Genomic DNA, 19,218 nt, shown 5'->3' with positions numbered 1-19,218 from the left:
TGGGGGGTTTTATCATTTTATTTACCCAACATGCCTATCACTTTGAAGATGCAAAATATTTTGGGGGAAACAAACAAGAAATAAGACAAAAGAATTTGAAAACTTGAGTGTGCATAACTATTAACCCCCCAAAGTCAATACTTTGTAGAGCTACCTTTTGCAGCAATTACAGCTGCAAGTCTCTTGGGGTATGTGTCTATAAGCTTGGCACATCTAGCCACTGGGATTTGTGCCCATTCTTCAAGGCAAAACTGCTCCAGCTCCTTCAAGTTGGATGGGTTCCGCTGGTGTACAGCAATCATACCACAGATTCTCAATAGGATTGAGGTCTGGGCTTTGACTAGGCCATTCCAAGACATTTAAGGGGAAACATTTAAACAACTCAAGTGTTGCTTTAGCAGTATGCTTAGGGTCATTGTCCTGCTGGAAGGTGAACCTCCATCCCAGTCTCAAGTCTCTGGAAGACTGAAACAGGTTTCCCTCATGAATTTCCCTGTATTTAGCGCCATCATTCCTTTAATTCTGACCAGTTTCCCAAACCCTGCTGATGAAAAACATCCCCGCAGCATGATGCTGCCACCACCATGCTTCACTGGTGGTGGGGATGATTTTCTCGGGGATGTTCTCGGGGTGATGAGAGGTGTTAGGTTTGCGCCAGACAAAGCGTTTTCCTTGATGGCCAAAAAGCAACATTTTAGTCTAATCTGACCAGAGTACCTTCTTCCATATGTTTGGGGAGTCTCCCACATGCCTTTTGGCGAACACAAAGTGTTTGCTTATTTTTTTCTGGCCAGTCTTCCGTAAAGCCCAGCTCTGTGGAGTGTACGGCTTAAAGTGGTCCTATGGACAGATACTCCAATCTCCGCTGTGGAGCTTTGCAGCTCCTTCAGGGTTATCTTTGGTCTCTTTGTTGCCTCTCTGATTAATGCCCTCCTTGCCTGGTCCATGAGTTTTGGTGGGCGGGCCTCTCTTGGCAGGTTTGTTGTGGTGCCATATTCTTTCCATTTTTTAAATAATGGATTTAATGGTGCTCTGTGGGATGTTCAAAGTTTCTGATATTTTTTATAACCCAACCCTGATCTGTACTTCTCCATAACTTTGTCCCTGACCTGTTTGGAGAGCTCCTTGGTCTTCATGGTGCCGCTTGCTTGGTGGTGGCCCTTGCTTAGTGGTGTTGCAGACTCTGGGGCCTTTCAGAACAGGTGTATATATACTGAGATCATGTGACACTTAGATTGCACACAGGTGGACTTTTATTTAACAAATTATGTGACCTCTGAAGGTAATTGGTTGCACCAGATCTTATTTAGGGGCTTCATAGCAAAGGGGGTGAATACATATGCACTCACCACTTTTCAGTTGTACATTTTTTGTAATTTGTTTAAACAAGTAATTTTTATTTCACTTCACCAATTTGGACTATTTTGTTTATGTCCATTACATGAAATCCAAATAAAAATCTATTTACATTACAGGTTGTAATGCAGCAAAATAGGGAAAACACCAAGGTGGATGAATACTTTCTAGGTTCTAGATAGAACCTTATATAATCTAGAACATTGGTAGCTGTAGAGCATTCCAGTCAGAGAACATTCTAGACAGAATATTTGAACATTCCAGTCCTTCCTCTGATTTGCCCAGTTGATATTTGTTGATTAGTCTTATTTGAATGTGAAACAACCTGAGCGGACAGAAAAATAATTGTACCTTTTAATGTACAGATATTGCATTTTCTCCCGTATGTATTGATAAGAGGGAAACATAAGTGAGGATTATCTTAAAAGCATTATATTTGGGTACTTATAGTTTTTTGTTATTTTACATCGGTGTTTACCTATGCTGGCCTGCCCTCACTGGATTTGAACGATGTAGCCTAAATCAAAGGATCTGTTGAAAACATTTTTTGAGGACCTTATTTGAAGGAAAATAGCATTACTGATGTTAGACATTACTTCTGATGCCTGAATCTACGGTTGATAGTTCAGCTGTCTGTTTCCAGTATTTGACCTAGTCGTCAACATGGTACTGTTGCTATGCCTACCAAATTAATCAACCGTTGCAGTGTTGCATTACTACTACAATACATCATTATTTTATTTGCATGAATGTGAAACTCACTGATTCAAGTTACATGTCTTTATATCTTTTAAAGTTATGTTTGTGTGTTGTACCAATCTAAAGGAAGGTGTAAGTAATCTGCCTTTCAATTCAAATGAAATGACTGTCTGGTACAGCAGAGAGGTCCACTGTGAAAGAACCAGCCATTCACTGAAACTTTAGCACTGTGTTATGTTCACTCTGATGTCGTGGTACACCTGTATCTATTGAAGATGTTGATTGTCAATTTACTCAACCTGTGGTATTTAGAAAAACAGTATAACAAGTACAGTTGGAATGTTCTAGGTTATGGTATGTAACAAAGTATTAACAGAAGGAAAAAACTATACATGTGATGTATTTTACCCAATGGAAAGAGGGCTGGACATCAATTATGAAACATCACATTCCACTGATATGTCAACTATATTCCACCTGTCATGCTCTTAACATACAGTTCTCATCTCCTCCTCTCCATCTAGTCCTGATAATGTATTCCACCTGTCATGCTCTTAACATACAGTTCTCATCTCCTCCTCTCCATCTAGTCCTGAGAATGTATTCCACCTGTCATGCTCTTAACATACAGTTCTCATCTCCTCCTCTCCATCTAGTCCTGATAATGTATTCCACCTGTCATACAGTTTCTCCTCACCATCTAGTCCTGATAATGTATTCCACCTGTCATGCTCTTAACATACAGTTCTCATCTCCTCCTCTCCATCTAGTCCTGAGAATGTATTCCACCTGTCATACAGTTCTCATCTCCTCCTCACCATCTAGTCCTGATAATGTATTCCACCTGTCATGCTCTTAACATACAGTTCTCATCTCCTCCTCTCCATCTAGTCCTGATAATGTATTCCACCTGTCATACAGTTTCTCCTCACCATCTAGTCCTGATAATGTATTCCACCTGTCATACTCTTAACATACAGTTCTCATCTCCTCCTCTCCATCTAGTCCTGAGAATGTATTCCACCTGTCATACAGTTCTCATCTCCTCCTCACCATCTAGTCCTGATAATGTATTCCACCTGTCATACTCTTAACATACAGTTCTCATCTCCTCCTCTCCATCTAGTCCTGAGAATGTATTCCACCTGTCATACAGTTCTCATCTCCTCCTCTCCATCTAGTCCTGAGAATGTATTCCACCTGTCATACAGTTTCTCCTCACCATCTAGTCCTGAGAATGTATTCCACCTGTCATACAGTTCTCATCTCCTCCTCTCCATCTAGTCCTGAGAATGTATTCCACCTGTCATACAGTTTCTCCTCACCATCTAGTCCTGATAATGTATTCCACCTGTCATACACTTAACATACAGTTCTCATCTCCTCCTCTCCATCTAGTCCTGATAATGTATTCCACCTGTCATACAGTTCTCATCTCCTCTCCATCTAGTCCTGAGAATGTATTCCACCTGTCATACAGTTCTCCTCTCCATCTAGTCCTGAGAATGTATTCCACCTGTCATACAGTTCTCATCTCCATCTAGTCCTGAGAATGTATTCCACCTGTCATACAGTTCTCCTCCTCACCATCTAGTCTTGTCTCGCTCTCACTAACCAATGTTGATGACCTGTTTTGTTTTTAATCTGTTGAATAAGAACAGTAATGTTTACTTTGGGCTTGCCACAGTGCACAAAGACATGGCTACATGTACATTGTAAAAGGGCATTCATTTCATTCCTGAAATAACTGTACAATCATTGAAATCCTCAATACTACTGTACGAACTGACTAAAATATCATTTTTAACCTCACCTAAGTGTTTGTTAGCCTGCTTTGAGCTAAGAGGTGTATAACTATCAGAGTTGATATAGGAATATAACTGTATATCTGTTGATTTGCTTGTAACTCCAATATCAAACCTTCCTTAACCTCTTTTCATTGCCCTATGGAGGTTAAGACTGTCCCTTTACAGACCTGCGTCCCAAATGGCACCCTATTAATACAGTATATAGTGCACAACTCTTTATCAGAGCCCTATGGCCCCTGGTTAAAATGATGGCACTATATAGGGAATCAGCCCTATGGCCCCTGGTTAAAATGGCACTATATAGGGAATCAGCCCAATGGCCCCTGGTTAAAATGGCACTATATAGGACATCAGCCCTATGGCCCCAGGTTAAAATGGCACTATATAGGGAATCAGCCCAATGGCCCCTGGTCAGAATGATGGCACTATATAGGGAATAAGTTGCCATATGGGATGCAGAAAGACTGGTGTGAATACTATCCAATAATGTACGACAACTAATAAAACCAAAAACATACCAAATACAGGAACTGACTTGTGGTTTTGGGGTTATTTGAGTACATGATTCTTTGGAAAGTACATTGTTAGAATCAGATTATAACGGGATAGTAACAGTAAACATTGCATATCTTCTTTATTTACCTTGATTTGGCCAAAAGAAAAGCAAAACACATGAAAGGTTACCATATCAAATTCACCCCCTCAAAGAGAAACAGAACAACAAAAAAGCAGGGCCCTAATAGGGTTGTCTTTGTCCAACATATCGCCACTGTGTACAACTCAAAGTCTAACTAGGAATTTAAGCTGGAATGCAAGTCATGTAAACCTACAAAATGAACACACTTAACTTCATAGGACTTTAGAGCCCATGTATGTGCTAGTGTCAGATAATCTGTACATAAATACAAAGAATATATTTTAACATGGAATAATATCCTGACAATGGATCTGGCCTGGTTCTAAAACGGCTAGCTAGATCCAAAGCAGGAGGAAGTAGAAGTATACTCTGCAGGAATCTCAACAGCTCTCCAAACTAAACCACCCACTGGGATAAGACAATAATAATAGTCTTTGGATATAAAACAAATATAATTGTATTCAATATTAGGGAGGAACCTTTCACGGGACAGTTTCCCAGACTCAGATTAGTAGGTTTAGTCCTGGATTAAAAAGCATGCTCAATGGAGATTCTCCACTGAAAGTGCTTTTAAATCCAGGATTAGGCTTAAAACTGGGTACGGGAAACGGGCCACTTCAAGGTTAGGGAGTCAGCTCCAACTGATCGTTCTCAGGGGTTACCATGGAGGATTGAGGGGGGGGGGTCAGTCAGGAGGTAGACTATCAGATATGATGTGGGGGGCGTAAGGGGAGCGCATTGTCCCTCCTATGTCCTTCTGCAGTCTACCGTACAGCTCATAGCTTTTCCTCTTCTCTTTCTCCTGCCTCCTCTCTTCCTTTAGGTCCACCTGTCTGACTGCCAGCTGGAGGGAGCAGTGGATCTGTGGGGGAAGAGAAGCGATGAGCGAAACAGAACACCAGCCCCAGGAGGACATGGCCTACAGTAGCGTCAAGCCAATCAAAAACAGGCTTTTCTCTCAGCACATTTACTGATAGAGATGTAACAGTTGGTTCAGTGAGCTACGTTTGTGTGATGAGCAGCCTAGTTTCCCGTGACAGACTTTACATATATTAATAAATGCCACGTCGAGGAGCTGGCAGGGCACACATGGTAGTAGCATGGACATCATGGGTTCGATACCCGGTCGTAACAAAGAGAGAGAGAATAACTTCTTTAAAAAGGAGAGGCCATCTTTTATTACCAAACCAACATAGTTTCATAAAACAGAAAGAAACGAAACAGCCAGCTGTCAATTCACAAAACCAACCTGTGCTGCTGGATAAAGCTTCCATCCAATTGGATAACCTACGCTCACAGTATGTTACAAGATATTTCATTAGTTAAAGAAGCCGTCTTTTGTTTAAAACAAAGTCAATTGGAATTAAGATTAGTACATTTATCTACAGTAAGTAGTAGGGTGTTATACAATAACTACTAATATTTTCTAGACAGCTACAGAGAATAAACTGTATCGGTTTGCCTCTATAACGGAACCTCGTCCCTTGCAAACGATACCATATATATAGCCAGATATAGCCAATAATAAAATCACATCAATGTAGTGCCATACAGAGTAAAGCATCTTAAGAGAAGTTTTAATCTTCTAAATGACACAAAAGGTTGCTAAAAAAAAAATAAGCAGCCGTAAAATCTTAACATTAAAAAGAGAAATGATCTGTACCAACCAGAAGTTTGACAAACGCACTAAAAATGCTGTCCCTTTTCTCAGATGCAATATCCCTTCATTCAAACAAAAAGTTAACCCTTTTCTTTCCAAGTCTCTTCACAGGGTCCATCACCTCCAACAGATGGGGTGTCATGCAGCAGTGTCCCGTCACAGAAGGGTTGTATTCAGGCCATTGAGAGAAGACTTCAGCCTTTTTTCCCTGTCTTTGTCATGAAGACCTTCTCCCTCTGACATTCAATATGACCCTTGCTACAGACTAAGGTCTCTATAGTAACAAAGGGGCCTTGTCACACAGACCCTTCCACCTCCCACCCGGGGGCCGGTGGACCCTAGGAACCCCCTCTGATTGGTTAGTTTTCTAAGAAGTCCTAAGCGGGGCGGCCTCCATTGTCGAGGCCTTTCTGCTGCCCGTGAGAAAAGGACCTGAGGTCAGAGAGAAGAACTGCAAATGCACGCTTGTCTGGCACCATGGCAACCAGATGTGAAGGATGGTACCCATAGTAACAGATTAGAATCCCATAGCCTAAAGTAGGCAAGTGGTCCCTAACCATGAGTCAGTGTGACATTTATAACTGAAGATATTTGTAAAATATACATTTTGTTATGTTACCAAAATTATTAGTTGGGTTTTACATGTGATTTCTTTTTAAAAGGTGAGGAAAGACAAAACATGGAGTATATGCCATGTACACTAACCTCAGTATATGAAGATTACGTCAATCTTTACAAACATTTGGTGACACACGACAAAAATACACATGGAGAATAACAAAAATACAGAAAACTTGAAGACGGCTTCAGAGCAAACTAAATGTAACATGAGAAAGACAGTGACAAAGCAGTAAAAGGTAGTATAAGTCTGGGTTTCTCAACAACACATCCACTAAACCACCCATTGTGCTATGAGGACAGTACAGGGAAAGGCTGGTGGGTCTTGAAGGGAAAATGGACAGAATAGGATTCGCTCAAGGTATCAATCATTTAAGTTCAAAGAATCAACCAGCGGTGGTGTTGAGGATAGGTAGAGGGGTGTTAGGGAGTCAGTGTCCCCTCTGGGTGTCTGTCGGATGGAGAGGCAGGAGGGGAGGAGGTGGAGAGTCTAACACCGCGTGCCTATGCCCTTTCTCCCCAGGTACCGCAGCAACGCAAAGTTATAGGTGGTGGACACCATGTAGGTGAGCTAGAGAGAGATGGAGAAAGAGGGGAAGAAAGGAGAGCATTGAACAAAAGGAAAGAGACAGAAAAGACAGAATTGAGCACCATTTCACACTTATTATGTTCATCAAGGTCCATGACAATCTCAGTGTAATTCTGAGCATCTGCAGTAGGCTACAGTAACAGTGTACTGATATGGCAATGTAACTATGGGATCTTCCCAGCAGGAAAAGTACCAGCCGTTATGACAGTGTTTCTATCATCGGAATCGGCTGAGGAGTGAAAGAACAGAGAGCTACAGTGAGACTCATCAGCCATGGAGGCCTGACATTCCTGAACACCTACACTGACTATGTCACATGGGACACAACTCTATTGTAAAGCTGTAGCCAATCTGCTCCCAGTTAAGGGATTAGGGCAGGGTAACTCACAAGCGCCAAGAGTGTGATGCCAGCCCCGGCAAACGTTGCGATGTACAGGTCGTAGGTCAGACGGAACTGTAAAAGAACAAATCAGAGAAATCATGTGTCAATTCTAGAACCACGCTGACGTTCTAGAACCACGCTGACATTCTAGAAACACGCTGACATTCTAGAACCACGCTGACATTCTAGAAACACGCTGACATTCTAGAAACACGCTGACATTCTAGAAACACGCTGACATTCTAGAAACACGCTGACATTCTAGAAACACGCTTTGTTTCTTGGTGTCTGCCAAGTTTTATCATGAGAGACTGTATTACTGACCTCTCTGGTTTTGCAGACAGTGGACAGTGTCATTCCACAAGCTTTGCCTGGCATCGCATTCCATGGTAGAAGCCCTGGAAGAAATGGAAAAAAATACTTTTGATTCTCTGCTGTGAACTTTCAGCTTTTGTAGTTGGAAATGTCACTCCAAATTTCCACAGAGTAGATTTTAATGAAATAAATTGAGCACTCGGAATCCACATGAATGATTAGGTCGTATAGAGAACTACAGTGAGGTAAGGTTTACACGTTACCATATGGATGATTAGGTCGTATAGAGAACTACAGTGAGGTAAGTGTTATGTATGGTACGACGTGCTGTACGTCATACTGTACGTTCTTATGGTTTACGACAGTGTGCTGCTTTATGGATGAATGGGTTGTCAGGATGAGTGGCACATGTCATTAAACGACAGAGTGATGTACAATGTGAAACCGTGCAGACGTGCGTTCTTCTACAGCTAGGCTAGATATAACATTGGCGACGAAGATGGCTGAATTCAGTTTACCACCGCCGGCACCATTCCTCGCCGTGCCTGGCGAACCTCCAGTCCCGTAGAATAACTGGCTTGATAGCTTTAACACTTATATCGAAGCTATGGACTTTTCTACAATCTCCGACAAGCGGAGGACAGCACTGCTCCATCACTGCCTCGGTACAGAGGGACAAAGGATTTTCAGAGCGCTTGGATCAGCTCCTACATTCACTGCTGCAGTCAGCCTCCTACGGAACCACTTCGCCGGGAAAGAGCGAGTGCTCCTCCGACGCTACAGGCTACGGAAGAGACACCAACGGCCGGGTGAGTCCATTCAAAGCTACGTGGCTAATCTGAGGGATTTGGCTAGCTCTTGTAACTATGGGACACTTCAGGACGAGATCATCAGGGATCAGTTGATAGAGGGGACGTTATGTGAAAAGACAAGGGAGAAACTGCTTTTGGAATCGGATAATTTACAACTAGATGGAGCTATTAAAATAGCACTCCAGGTTGAAGCGGCGTTGGAATGCTCTACTATGCTAACAGACAGATCTGCAGCATACACTCGGCCCCCAGCCATTCTCACACAGCAGCTTCAGCCCGAGCAGGCGCACTACAACGATCACGCGCTGTGCATGGCCTCCCATGTTGATAGCTGCATGGACACAGACACCGGCATGCCCGTGCAGCAGGCACACAGACAAACGAACAGAAGTAGCTGTGGCAACTGCGGGGCTAGCTCTCACAATTCAAGGGCTTCAAACTGCCCAGCCCGTGGGAAAATATGCAAGAACTGTTCAAAATACAATCACTTTGCAAAAGTGTGTCGTTCTGCCCCAGCTACTAGCTCCACCCAGCACAGGCCCTTAGTTTCATCTCACTCTCAACATGAACGCACGGAAATTCGAACTGTCTCCACCAACCATGTGTCATTCAGGACATGCACTGTGCAGCTGGGTGAGGTGGGTTTGCCTTTGCTGCTGGATACTGGCGCTGCGGTGTCATTGCTCAACCTTGCCACTTACTACAAGTTTTTCAGTCACCTACCACTCCAACAGCCCTCCACTGCCCTGTGTGGGTACGGTAGATCCAAGATAGACATTGTAGGCACCCTCCAGGTCCCAGTACACTACGGCACCAAGCATCTGCCATCATTCACATTTCATGTTGCAAAGCGGGGTGCCAACCTCTTGGGCCTCAACCTCTTCACAGGCTTGGGATTCACGCTGAGAGATGACAGTGGGTCAGCTATCCACCAGGTTACCTGCACATGGCAACAGAACTGGCCAACTCTTTTTGATGGACTGGGCTGCCTCACAGCCTTTACTCACAGGCCCCTAGTGAATCCGGAAGTGACCCCAGTCATGCAGCCCCTGCGGCGCATTCCCTTTGCACTGCGTGATGACGTCACAAAAGATCTCCAGGCACAGTTGGATGCAGGCATCATTGAGCCAGTCAACGCTGCCCCCTGGATTTCAAACTTAGTCATTGCAACCAAAAAGTCAGGTGGAATCCGGACCTGCGTGGATCTTCGTGCTGTGAACAAGGCCGTTGTCCCGGATAAGTACCCGTTGCCTACAGCTGAGGAGCTGACCGCACAATTCCATGGCTCCAAGATCTTCACGAAGCTTGACCTTCGTCAGGGTTATCTTCAGGTACCCCTCCATGCAGCTAGCAGAGATCTCACTCAGATATACACGCATGCCTTTTGGACTTAACTCCGCCCCCAGCTGCTTCCAGAAGGTGATGAGCACCATCCTCGCTGGAATACCTGGGGTGGCGGTCTATCTGGATGACATCGTGGTCCACGGTCCTGACCTCCACATCCATGATTATCGACTCCACAGAGTATTCAGCGCTCTACTGCAGAACAACCTGACCCTTAATGGTGGAAAGTGCACCTTTGCAGCTCCAGCCGTCGAGTTTGTGGGGTTCCGCCTGTCGGCCAAAGGCATTGCCCCACTCATGTCGAACATTGAAGCCGTCCACAGGATCCCGGAACCGACCTCAGCCTCTCAGGTGGCATCATTCTTGGGCATGACAGCCTACTACCTCCGGTTTCTGCCGCACTACTCCCAGACCACAGCGCCCCTTCGCCAGCTCCTCAAGAAGGATGAGCCATGGGCCTGGACGGCAGCCTGCTCAGACGCGGTCCGCTCACTGAAGAGCCAGCTCACCACAGCCCCAGTCTTGGCTCACTTTGACCCCGTCTGCCCCACCATTGTCACATGTGACGCCTCAGCTGGAGCACTAGGAGCTGTCCTCTCACAGCTGCAGAATGGCATTGAGAGGCCCGTCGCCTTCGCCTCAAGGGCCCTGAGCCCCACAGAACAACGGTACTCTGTGGGCGAACGAGAAGCACTGGCCTGTGTCTGGGCGTGCGAAAGGTGGCACCTCTACCTCTATGGCCGTCTGTTCACGCTCCGAACCGACCACCAGTCCCTCACAACGCTACTGTCGGCATCAGGAACTGGCCACAAGCCACTTCGGCTGCACAGATGGGCCGACCGCCTCAGACAGTACGACTATCAGCTGAAGTTCACTCCAGGGAGGGATAACGTGGTGGCAGACCTCCCCTCACGCTCCTTTGACGCTCCTACTCCGACCGTCTTGCCAGACGACAACGAAACAGAGCTCGTACAAATGCTTTACGCTCCTCTTCAGTCAGTCGTCTCACTGGAGGAGCTGAAGCAAGCATCGGAACAGGATCCCACACTGTCTACCCTGCGCACCTACATACGCACTGGATGGCCAGCACACGTGCCGGAAGAGCTGGCGACTTTCGCCAGGGTGAAGCACGAACTGTCTTGCTGGGAAGAAGTCTGTGTCTCGAGGGTTTTGCACTGTGGTCCCAAGTGGTCTGCGTGCGCGTGTTCTATCCATGGCGCACGAGGGGCACTTGGGCATAGTGAAGGTCAAACAGCGATGTCGAGACCTTGTGTGGTGGCCAGGCATCGACCACGACATTGAAGCCCTGGTCAGGGATTGTGCTGCATGCCTCCTCAGTGGGAAAACAGGACAGTCCGCCCCACCCCCCCTGCAGCCTCTCGCATGGCCGTCCCGCCCCTGGGAGCACATCCAACTGGACATCTGTGGCGAGATCCATGGTCACGCAGTCCCTCACCATCAGCGCTTCCTGGTGGTGGTGTATGACCTCCACTCTAAGTGGCCAGAAGTGGTTCCTGTCGGAACTGTCACAGCACAGGCCATCGTGGACATCCTAGACAGCCTGTTCACAAGGTGGGGCCTGCCCCTCACCCTTACCACGGACAATGGGCCCCAGCTAATCTCTGCCGAGTTCTCCTCATATCTCAGCAACAAGGGAATCAAACACATCCGCACGGCCTACTACAACCCACAAGCTAACGGAGGGGTGGAACGCTTCAACCAAACGCTGAAGAACGGCATCAGAGCGCACCTGGTCCAGGGGTGCACGTTCCAAACTGCTTTGAATCAAACGCTAATGCACTACAGAGCAAGCAAACACACAACAACACAGGCCTCCCCGGCATCCCTCATGCTAGGTCGTGAGATGGAACTGCCACTGGACAGACTCAGAACACAGAGAGTTGCAGAACCGGCGACTAGGTGCACCCAAGAACAGCAGGCAGTGACCAGGCACCAAAGAGCAATGAAACAGCGTTTTGACAAGGCACACAGGGTGAAGAAGTCGATCATCCAAGTGTCTGACTGGGTCCGAGCCCGACGGCCTCAGCGGTGCAACAAAATGGCCTCATTCTGGTCGGACCCCCTGCAGGTCAGTCGACAACTGGGGCCCGCCACATTCATGTTGAGCAATGGATCACGCTGGCACGCCAGCCGCCTCAGGAAAGTCCCTGCTCCTCAAGGAATACGAATGCACACAGAACAGACATGCAGGCCAGAGACGCCACCGGATGGACCTCCCCCACCACTACCACCCGAGCCCCAGCCTCTACGGGCTCCCCAAGGGCCAGAGCCACAAGCGGTGGCGGTTGAAGAAAGGCCTATGCGGGCACGAACTCGCCCCGCTCATCTGGGGGACTACTTAACCTCTTTTCATTCTTAGGCTCCGGTAGGTGTCTTAGTCAACCTCCAGGTTAATGGACTGAACTGGTTAGTTTGGAGAGTCCTTCTGTTTAAGGGTTAATGTTTATTTCTTACAGGTATCACTCTAGGTTCTTGCCCTATGGACATTTTATATATGGTACCAGTCCCTGGTTTTGGAAAGGGGGGGGAAATGTTATGTATGGTACGACGTGCTGTACGTCATACTGTACGTTGTTATGGTTTACGACAGTGTGCTGCTTTATGGATGAATGGGTTGTCAGGATGAGTGGCACGTCATTAAACGACAGAGTGATGTACAATGTGAAACCGTGCAGACGTGCGTTCTTCTACAGCTAGGCTAGATATAACAGTAAGGTTTACACGTTACCATATGGATGACTAGGTCGTATAGAGAACTACAGTGAGGTAAGGTTTACACGTTACCATATGGATGACTAGGTCGTATAGAGAACTACAGTGAGGTAAGGTTTACACGTTACCATATGGATGACTAGGTCGTATAGAGAACTACAGTGAGGTAAGGTTTACACGTTACCATATGGATGACTAGGTCGTATAGAGAACTACAGTGAGGTAAGGTTTACACGTTACCATATGGATGACTAGGTCGTATAGAGAACTACAGTGAGGTAAGGTTTACACATTACCATATGGATGACTAGGTCGTATAGAGAACTACAGTGAGGTAAGGTTTACACGTTACCATATGGATGATTAGGTCCTATAGAGAACTACAGTGAGGTAAGGTTTACACGTTACCATATGGATGACTAGGTCGTATAGAGAACTACAGTGAGGTAAGGTTTACACGTTACCATATGGATGACTAGGTCGTATAGAGAACTACAGTGAGGTAAGGTTTACACATTACCATATGGATGACTAGGTCGTATAGAGAACTACAGTGAGGTAAGGTTTACACGTTACCATATGGATGAACATAATGGACGTATTAAAGAACTACAGCGAGGTGATGTTTTATGTCCTTACCGTACTGCCTGGCGTCGATACAGAGCTGGTTGATGCTAGCTGGGGTCTCAGTCAGGACGGTGATGGTGTGGCAGGTTGTGTCCATGTTGTAGAAGAAGTAGACAGGCAAGGCAGAGAAGGCAAACACCAACAGCCACACCACCACCAGCACGTACGTTATCAATATAAACTGGAGATGAAGGGAGAGATGGATGTTTAGGTATTATGAATCATAACAGGCCAAAAATTAATCTGTTTTGTTGAGCTCTCATCTCCACCCTCAAACGTACCCTCACTCTCTTACCTCTATCCCACTAGCCTCAGCCCCCACTCTACCTCCACCCCATCCTCTCAACTATCTTCTTACCTCCGCCCCACCTTGTTACCGCCACCCCACCCTGTTACCGTCACACCGCCACCCCACCCTGTTACCGTCACCCCGCCCTGTTACCGTCACCCCGCCCTGTTACCGTCACCCCGCCCTGTTACCGTCACCCCGCCCTGTTACCGTCACACCTCCGCCCCACCCTGTTACCGTCACCCCACCCTGTTACCGTCACCCCTCCGCCCCACCCTGTTACCGTCACCCCCACCCTGTTACCGTCACCCCTCCGCCCCACCCTGTTACCGTCACACCACCCTGTTACCGTCACACCACCCTGTTACCGTCACACCACCCTGTTACCGTCACACCACCCTGTTACCGTCACACCTCCGCCCCACCCTGTTACCGTCACCCCACCCCGCCACACCTCCCCGTCACCGCCACACCTCCCCCCACTCTCTCACCGTGCTACTAAGACAGCGTCCACACAGGGTGCTCCTGAACTCTCCGAAGGTCTGCCTGGTGGCGCTGGTGGTGTAGAATCCCTCCGCCAGCAGTACGATGCAGTAGAGGAAGAAGAATGAAGCCAAGCCATAGATAACATACTGGAAGTACTGGATACTATGTAGGAAGAGAAAAAGAGGGAGAGGAGGTATAGGAGGGACAGGGGGGAGAACCGAGAGGCGGCGGGACAGGGGGGGAGAACCGAGAGGCGGCGGGACAGGGGGGGAGAACCGAGAGGCGGCGGGACAGGGGGGGAGAACCGAGAGGCGGCGGGACAGGGGGGAGAACCGAGAGGCGGCGGGACAGGGGGGAGAACCGAGAGGCGGCGGGACAGGGGGGGAGAACCGAGAGGCGGCGGGACAGGGGGAGAAGAGGAGGGAAAAAAGTATTAGGACACATCAGTACAGAGGTCAGTAGGTCTACCATTAACAGTAGGTCTACCATTTAGTTTAAAATACTTATACAGTAGACTTAAAGGACATCTAAACCAGAGGTGGCCAATCCTGGATCACCAAAACAATTGAGGTTTTTGTTCCAGCCCAGGTTTAACAAAGCCTTTGGGGGGGGGTGATATAAAGCAATAGCCTTTGAGCCACTCACAGGTAGGCCAGGGTAATGTAGTCCTGTAGGTTACGGGCGAAGTATGTCTCGATGAGTCTCTCCGTCTCAGTGAGGGCCTGGTGACCACAGCCACAGAACAGAGCTATCCCCGAGAAACACAGCAGAGTGGCCACCAGGGAGCAATATGGTACTCCTCCCAGGCACTTCATACAGCAGTCATAACAACCTATAGGACAGGACATAACGACATAGGGGTTAATGTAGGGTTACCTGTAGAGAAGCATAGGGCAATCCTCCCAGGCACTTACTACAGCAGTCACAACAACACCAGGGGAGTGTTAATGAACATAACGTCACCGTGACTACATGGATGGATAAATAGCAACACCAGGGGAGTGTTAATGAACATAACGTCACCGTGACTACATGGATGGATAAATAACAACACCAGGGGAGTGTTAATGAACATAACGTCACCGTGACTACATGGATGGATAAATAGCAACACCAGGGGAGTGTTAATGAACATAACGTCACTGTGACTACATGGATGGATAAATAACAACTGTATACTGGAGGGATCTGGCTCCAGTTATTACACTATCCAGCTGTGGTCGTAAAATAGCTCATCCCTGAGTTACTCTGAGGCCTTGGACTGGTCTGTTCTATATGCACAGTAGTGTTCAGTCTGTCAGCTAGCTAAGGCCATTCTTCCCCAGAGTCATGTGCCGTGAATGGGCCCTTAGGACGTGAGTATCTGTCTGTTTGTCCCAACACTAACCCCAGCTCCAATCACCGCTCACACCATGGGGACAGTGAGAAAAGATGGAGGACAGAGAAAGAGAGACGAAGAAGAGAGAGGCTGCTTGTGTGACTGCAGAGACAATGTTCTTTGTCCCGGTGCAGTGTGGGAAGACAAGGGCCACCAATGTCAAGCAAACAATAGCCAGAGCCACCTCCAGCACCCACACGGTGGTTTATAGGAGCAGAAGGAGGCTTGTGACAACCAGAGGGATATCCAATAGTCTGTGGTGGAAGTGGGGAAAGATCTCAAAAGACTGGCTGGAGCTGGTACCATTATAACAGTTGGCAGGAAGGGAAAGCATACACATGCACTCTGCAACTCCAGGGTTGTGTGTTTTCGAGAGATCAGACTCTTCCAGGTTGCATAACAACACCAGCGTGGAAATGAGTTTTAAACCAATTAAAAAGTTTGCCAGTGAAAGAACACTGACTAACCGCCATCACATGCAGTGATAACCAACACTTGATAATCAACACTTTACTTTTATAGTCTCAAAACTTATGTTCAAGCAATTTTGTTATTTGGACAAAGTAGCAGTACTTCTCAGGACACATAGGAAGGAAAGTAGCAGTACTTCTCAGGACACATAGGAAGGAAAATAGCAGTACTTCTCAGGACACATAGGAAGGAAAATAGCAGTACTTCTCAGGACACATAGGAAGGAAAATAGCAGTACTTCTCAGGACACATAGGAAGGAAAGTAGCATAGTCACCCAGCAACAGGTGCAGGGGTTCTCGGTCTAGTTTAAACAGTTCCACTTGTCTCCATTTTCACTGTTCCGACCTCAAAAACCCCTCAACAATCCGAATAAAGGACCTATTAGGAACCTCAATTAACTTCTCAGTGACATCACAGCCCTGTATGCCCGAGGAAGCAAGTTTAACATTTTTAGGAACCGAAGCCCATTTTGTTCAAATTGTTGCAAAATGGCCTTTAATTAATTCACTTGCTACTTTCCTCAAACAAATACTACTTAGAACACGGTATTTCGGTAAAAAAAAAAAAAATTGTAATTGAAAGCAAACGCGACAAGGCACTTCTGAAAATTAGGCCAGGATGTGCCTCTGGAAGCATTAAATTAATCACATAGTACTAGCATCACCAGTGAGTATAGGCAATCTTACCCTTTCATGCCAGCCATTGCCTAATATTATATGTTATAATGCGAAAATCATTCAAAGAATACCAAAGAAAACTTGTCGTTTGTTTGTGGTTGGTTGGCTATATCTTAACAAACGTAGATAACTTACCCATGTTGTCTCTGGTAGGATGTGCGTTCAACAGAGGCGTTCTGTGCTGCTTTCCACCGCAGCTGCTCGGGTGATATTATGCACGACTTGTTCTCAGTCCCCAAAACATCAACCTCAACTCGCTCTCTCTCCAACAATGAACAGACAGACCCGCTGATGGCCGACAGTCGAATCTTAAAGAGACAAGGTCGCTTTGTAATGGACAACGGTTCAAGACGGAGGATAATGAAGGAGGTCTATGAGGGGCTATACATGCCGTATTGTCAATTGTAACATGAAATATTCAACTAATAACTGATATGGAAATGTAGCAATTTGGAAAAATGTACTTCAGTTCATTGTTGGTAAGCAGCACCATGTGTATTTGCATATCATTTGGTAGCATCTCCAAGATTTCTTGTCAGAAAAAGTTCCATGTTATTTTTCTTCATTTTTATCTTTGTCTTTAATTCTTTCTTTTTCTTTCTTTCTGTCGTTCTATTTCTTTCTCTTTTGGTTAGACACTGTGACATCATCAGTCTACTTTTTGGGAAAGATTCTGTTTCCTCTTGATTTCGCTCTGACAGATATCTGTCATTAGGCCGTTGGGTGAGAACATTAGGCCGTTGGGTGAGAACATTAGGCCGTTGTGTGTGAGAACATTAGGCCGTTGGGTGAGAACATTAGGCCGTTGGGTGAGAACATTAGGCCGTTGGGTGAGAGAATATTAGGCCGTTGGGTGAGAGAACATTAGGCCGTTGTGTGTGAGAACATTAGGCCGTTGGGTGAGAACATTAGGCCGTTGTGTGAGAACATTAGGCCGTTGGGTGTGAGAATATTAGGCCGTTGTGTGTGAGAACATTAGGCCGTTGGGTGAGAACATTAGGCCGTTGGGTGAGAACATTAGGCCGTTGTGTGTGAGAACATTAGGCCGTTGGGTGAGAGAATATTAGGCCGTTGGGTGAGAGAACATTAGGCCGTTGTGTGTGAGAACATTAGGCCGTTGGGTGAGAACATTAGGCCGTTGTGTGAGAACATTAGGTCGTTGGGTGTGAGAACATTAGGCCGTTGGGTGAGAACATTAGGCCGTTGGGTGAGAACATTAGGCCGTTGTGTGTGAGAACATTAGGCCGTTCTGGGTGAGAACATTAGGCCGTTGTGTGTGAGAACATTAGGCCGTTGTGTGTGAGAACATTAGGCCGTTCTGGGTGAGAACATTAGGCCGTTGTGTGTGAGAACATTAGGCCGTTGTGTGTGAGAACATTAGGCCGTTCTGGGTGAGAACATTAGGCCGTTCTGGGTGAGAACATTAGGCCGTTGTGTGTGAGAACATTAGGCCGTTGTGTGTGAGAACATTAGGCCGTTCTGGGTGAGAACATTAGGCCGTTGTGTGAGAGAACATTTGGCCGTTTTGCGTGAGAACATTAGGCCGTTGTGTGTGAGAACATTAGGCCGTTGTGTGTGAGAACATTAGGCCGTTGTGTGTGAGAACATTAGGCCGTTGTGTGAGAACATTAGGCCGTTTTGTGTGAGAACATTGGGCCGTTTTGTGTGAGAACATTAGGCCGTTGTGTGTGAGAACATTAGGCCGCTGTGGTGAGAACATTAGGCCGTTCTGGGTGAGAACATTAGGCCGTTGTGTGTGAGAACATTAGGCCGTTGTGTGTGAGAACATTAGGCCGTTCTGGGTGATGAACATTAGGCCGTTGTGTGTGAGAACATTAGGCCGTTGTGTGTGAGAACATTAGGCCGTTGTGTGTGAGAACATTTGGCCGTTTTGCGTGAGAACATTAGGCCGTTGTGTGTGAGAACATTAGGCCGTTGTGTGTGAGAACATTAGGCCGTTGTGTGTGAGAACATTAGGCCGTTGTGTGAGAACATTAGGCCGTTTTGTGTGAGAACATTGGGCCGTTTTGTGTGAGAACATTAGGCCGTTGTGTGTGAGAACATTAGGCCGCTGGGTGAGAACATTATGACGTTGGGTGAGAACATTAGGCCGTTGGGTGAGAGAACATTAGGCCGTTGTGTGAGAACATTAGGCTGTTGGGTGATAGAACATTAGGCCGTTGTGTGTGAGAACATTAGGCCGTTTTGTGTGAGAACATTAGGCCGTTTTGTGTGAGAACATTGGGCCGTTTTGTGTGAGAACATTAGGCCGTTGTGTGTGAGAACATTAGGCCGTTGTGTGTGAGAACATTAGGCCGTTGTGTGTGAGAACATTA

General features: G+C 46.5%; 1 protein-coding gene across 3 annotated transcripts; it reads right to left on the bottom strand.

Annotated features, from left to right (window-relative positions):
• Positions 1 to 4,478: 4,478 nt before the first annotated feature.
• LOC106604242 (myelin proteolipid protein) lies at positions 4,479 to 17,215 on the bottom strand. 3 transcript variants are annotated; one of them, XR_006769824.1, is made up of 8 exons: positions 17,018 to 17,215; positions 15,001 to 15,187; positions 14,361 to 14,517; positions 13,593 to 13,761; positions 8,074 to 8,147; positions 7,756 to 7,821; positions 6,168 to 7,349; positions 5,181 to 5,362 (listed from the first exon to the last, which is right to left on the bottom strand). XR_006769824.1 is itself a non-coding variant. In XM_045717895.1 (7 exons), the coding sequence occupies exons 1-7, from the start codon at positions 17,019 to 17,021 to the stop codon at positions 5,186 to 5,188; spliced, it is 834 nt and encodes a 277-aa protein (XP_045573851.1). In that variant the 5' UTR covers positions 17,022 to 17,215; the 3' UTR covers positions 4,479 to 5,185. The 3 variants fall into 3 exon arrangements, 2 of the variants coding, with proteins under 2 accessions (XP_045573851.1, XP_045573852.1); XM_045717895.1 differs by lacking the exon at positions 6,168 to 7,349 and having other exon boundaries at positions 4,479 to 5,362; XM_045717896.1 differs by lacking the exon at positions 5,181 to 5,362 and having other exon boundaries at positions 5,652 to 7,349.
• Between the last annotated feature and the right edge of the window lie 2,003 nt (positions 17,216 to 19,218).

Source organism: Salmo salar, chromosome ssa05, assembly GCF_905237065.1.
Source record: "Salmo salar chromosome ssa05, Ssal_v3.1, whole genome shotgun sequence".
Lineage (NCBI taxonomy): Eukaryota > Metazoa > Chordata > Actinopteri > Salmoniformes > Salmonidae > Salmo > Salmo salar.
The sequence above is the reverse complement of the archived record's forward strand: the minus strand, read 5'-3'. Positions and strand labels throughout refer to the sequence as shown.

Excerpts from the sequence above, each read along its gene's own strand:
- LOC106604242 (XM_045717895.1), bottom strand. Across the intron at positions 14,518-15,000 it reads TACATTACCCTGGCCTACCT|TATCCAGTACTTCCAGTATG; the intron begins GTGAGTGGCTCA and ends CTTCCTACATAG. Across the intron at positions 13,762-14,360 it reads GACGCTGTCTTAGTAGCACG|TTTATATTGATAACGTACGT; the intron begins GTGAGAGAGTGG and ends CTTCATCTCCAG.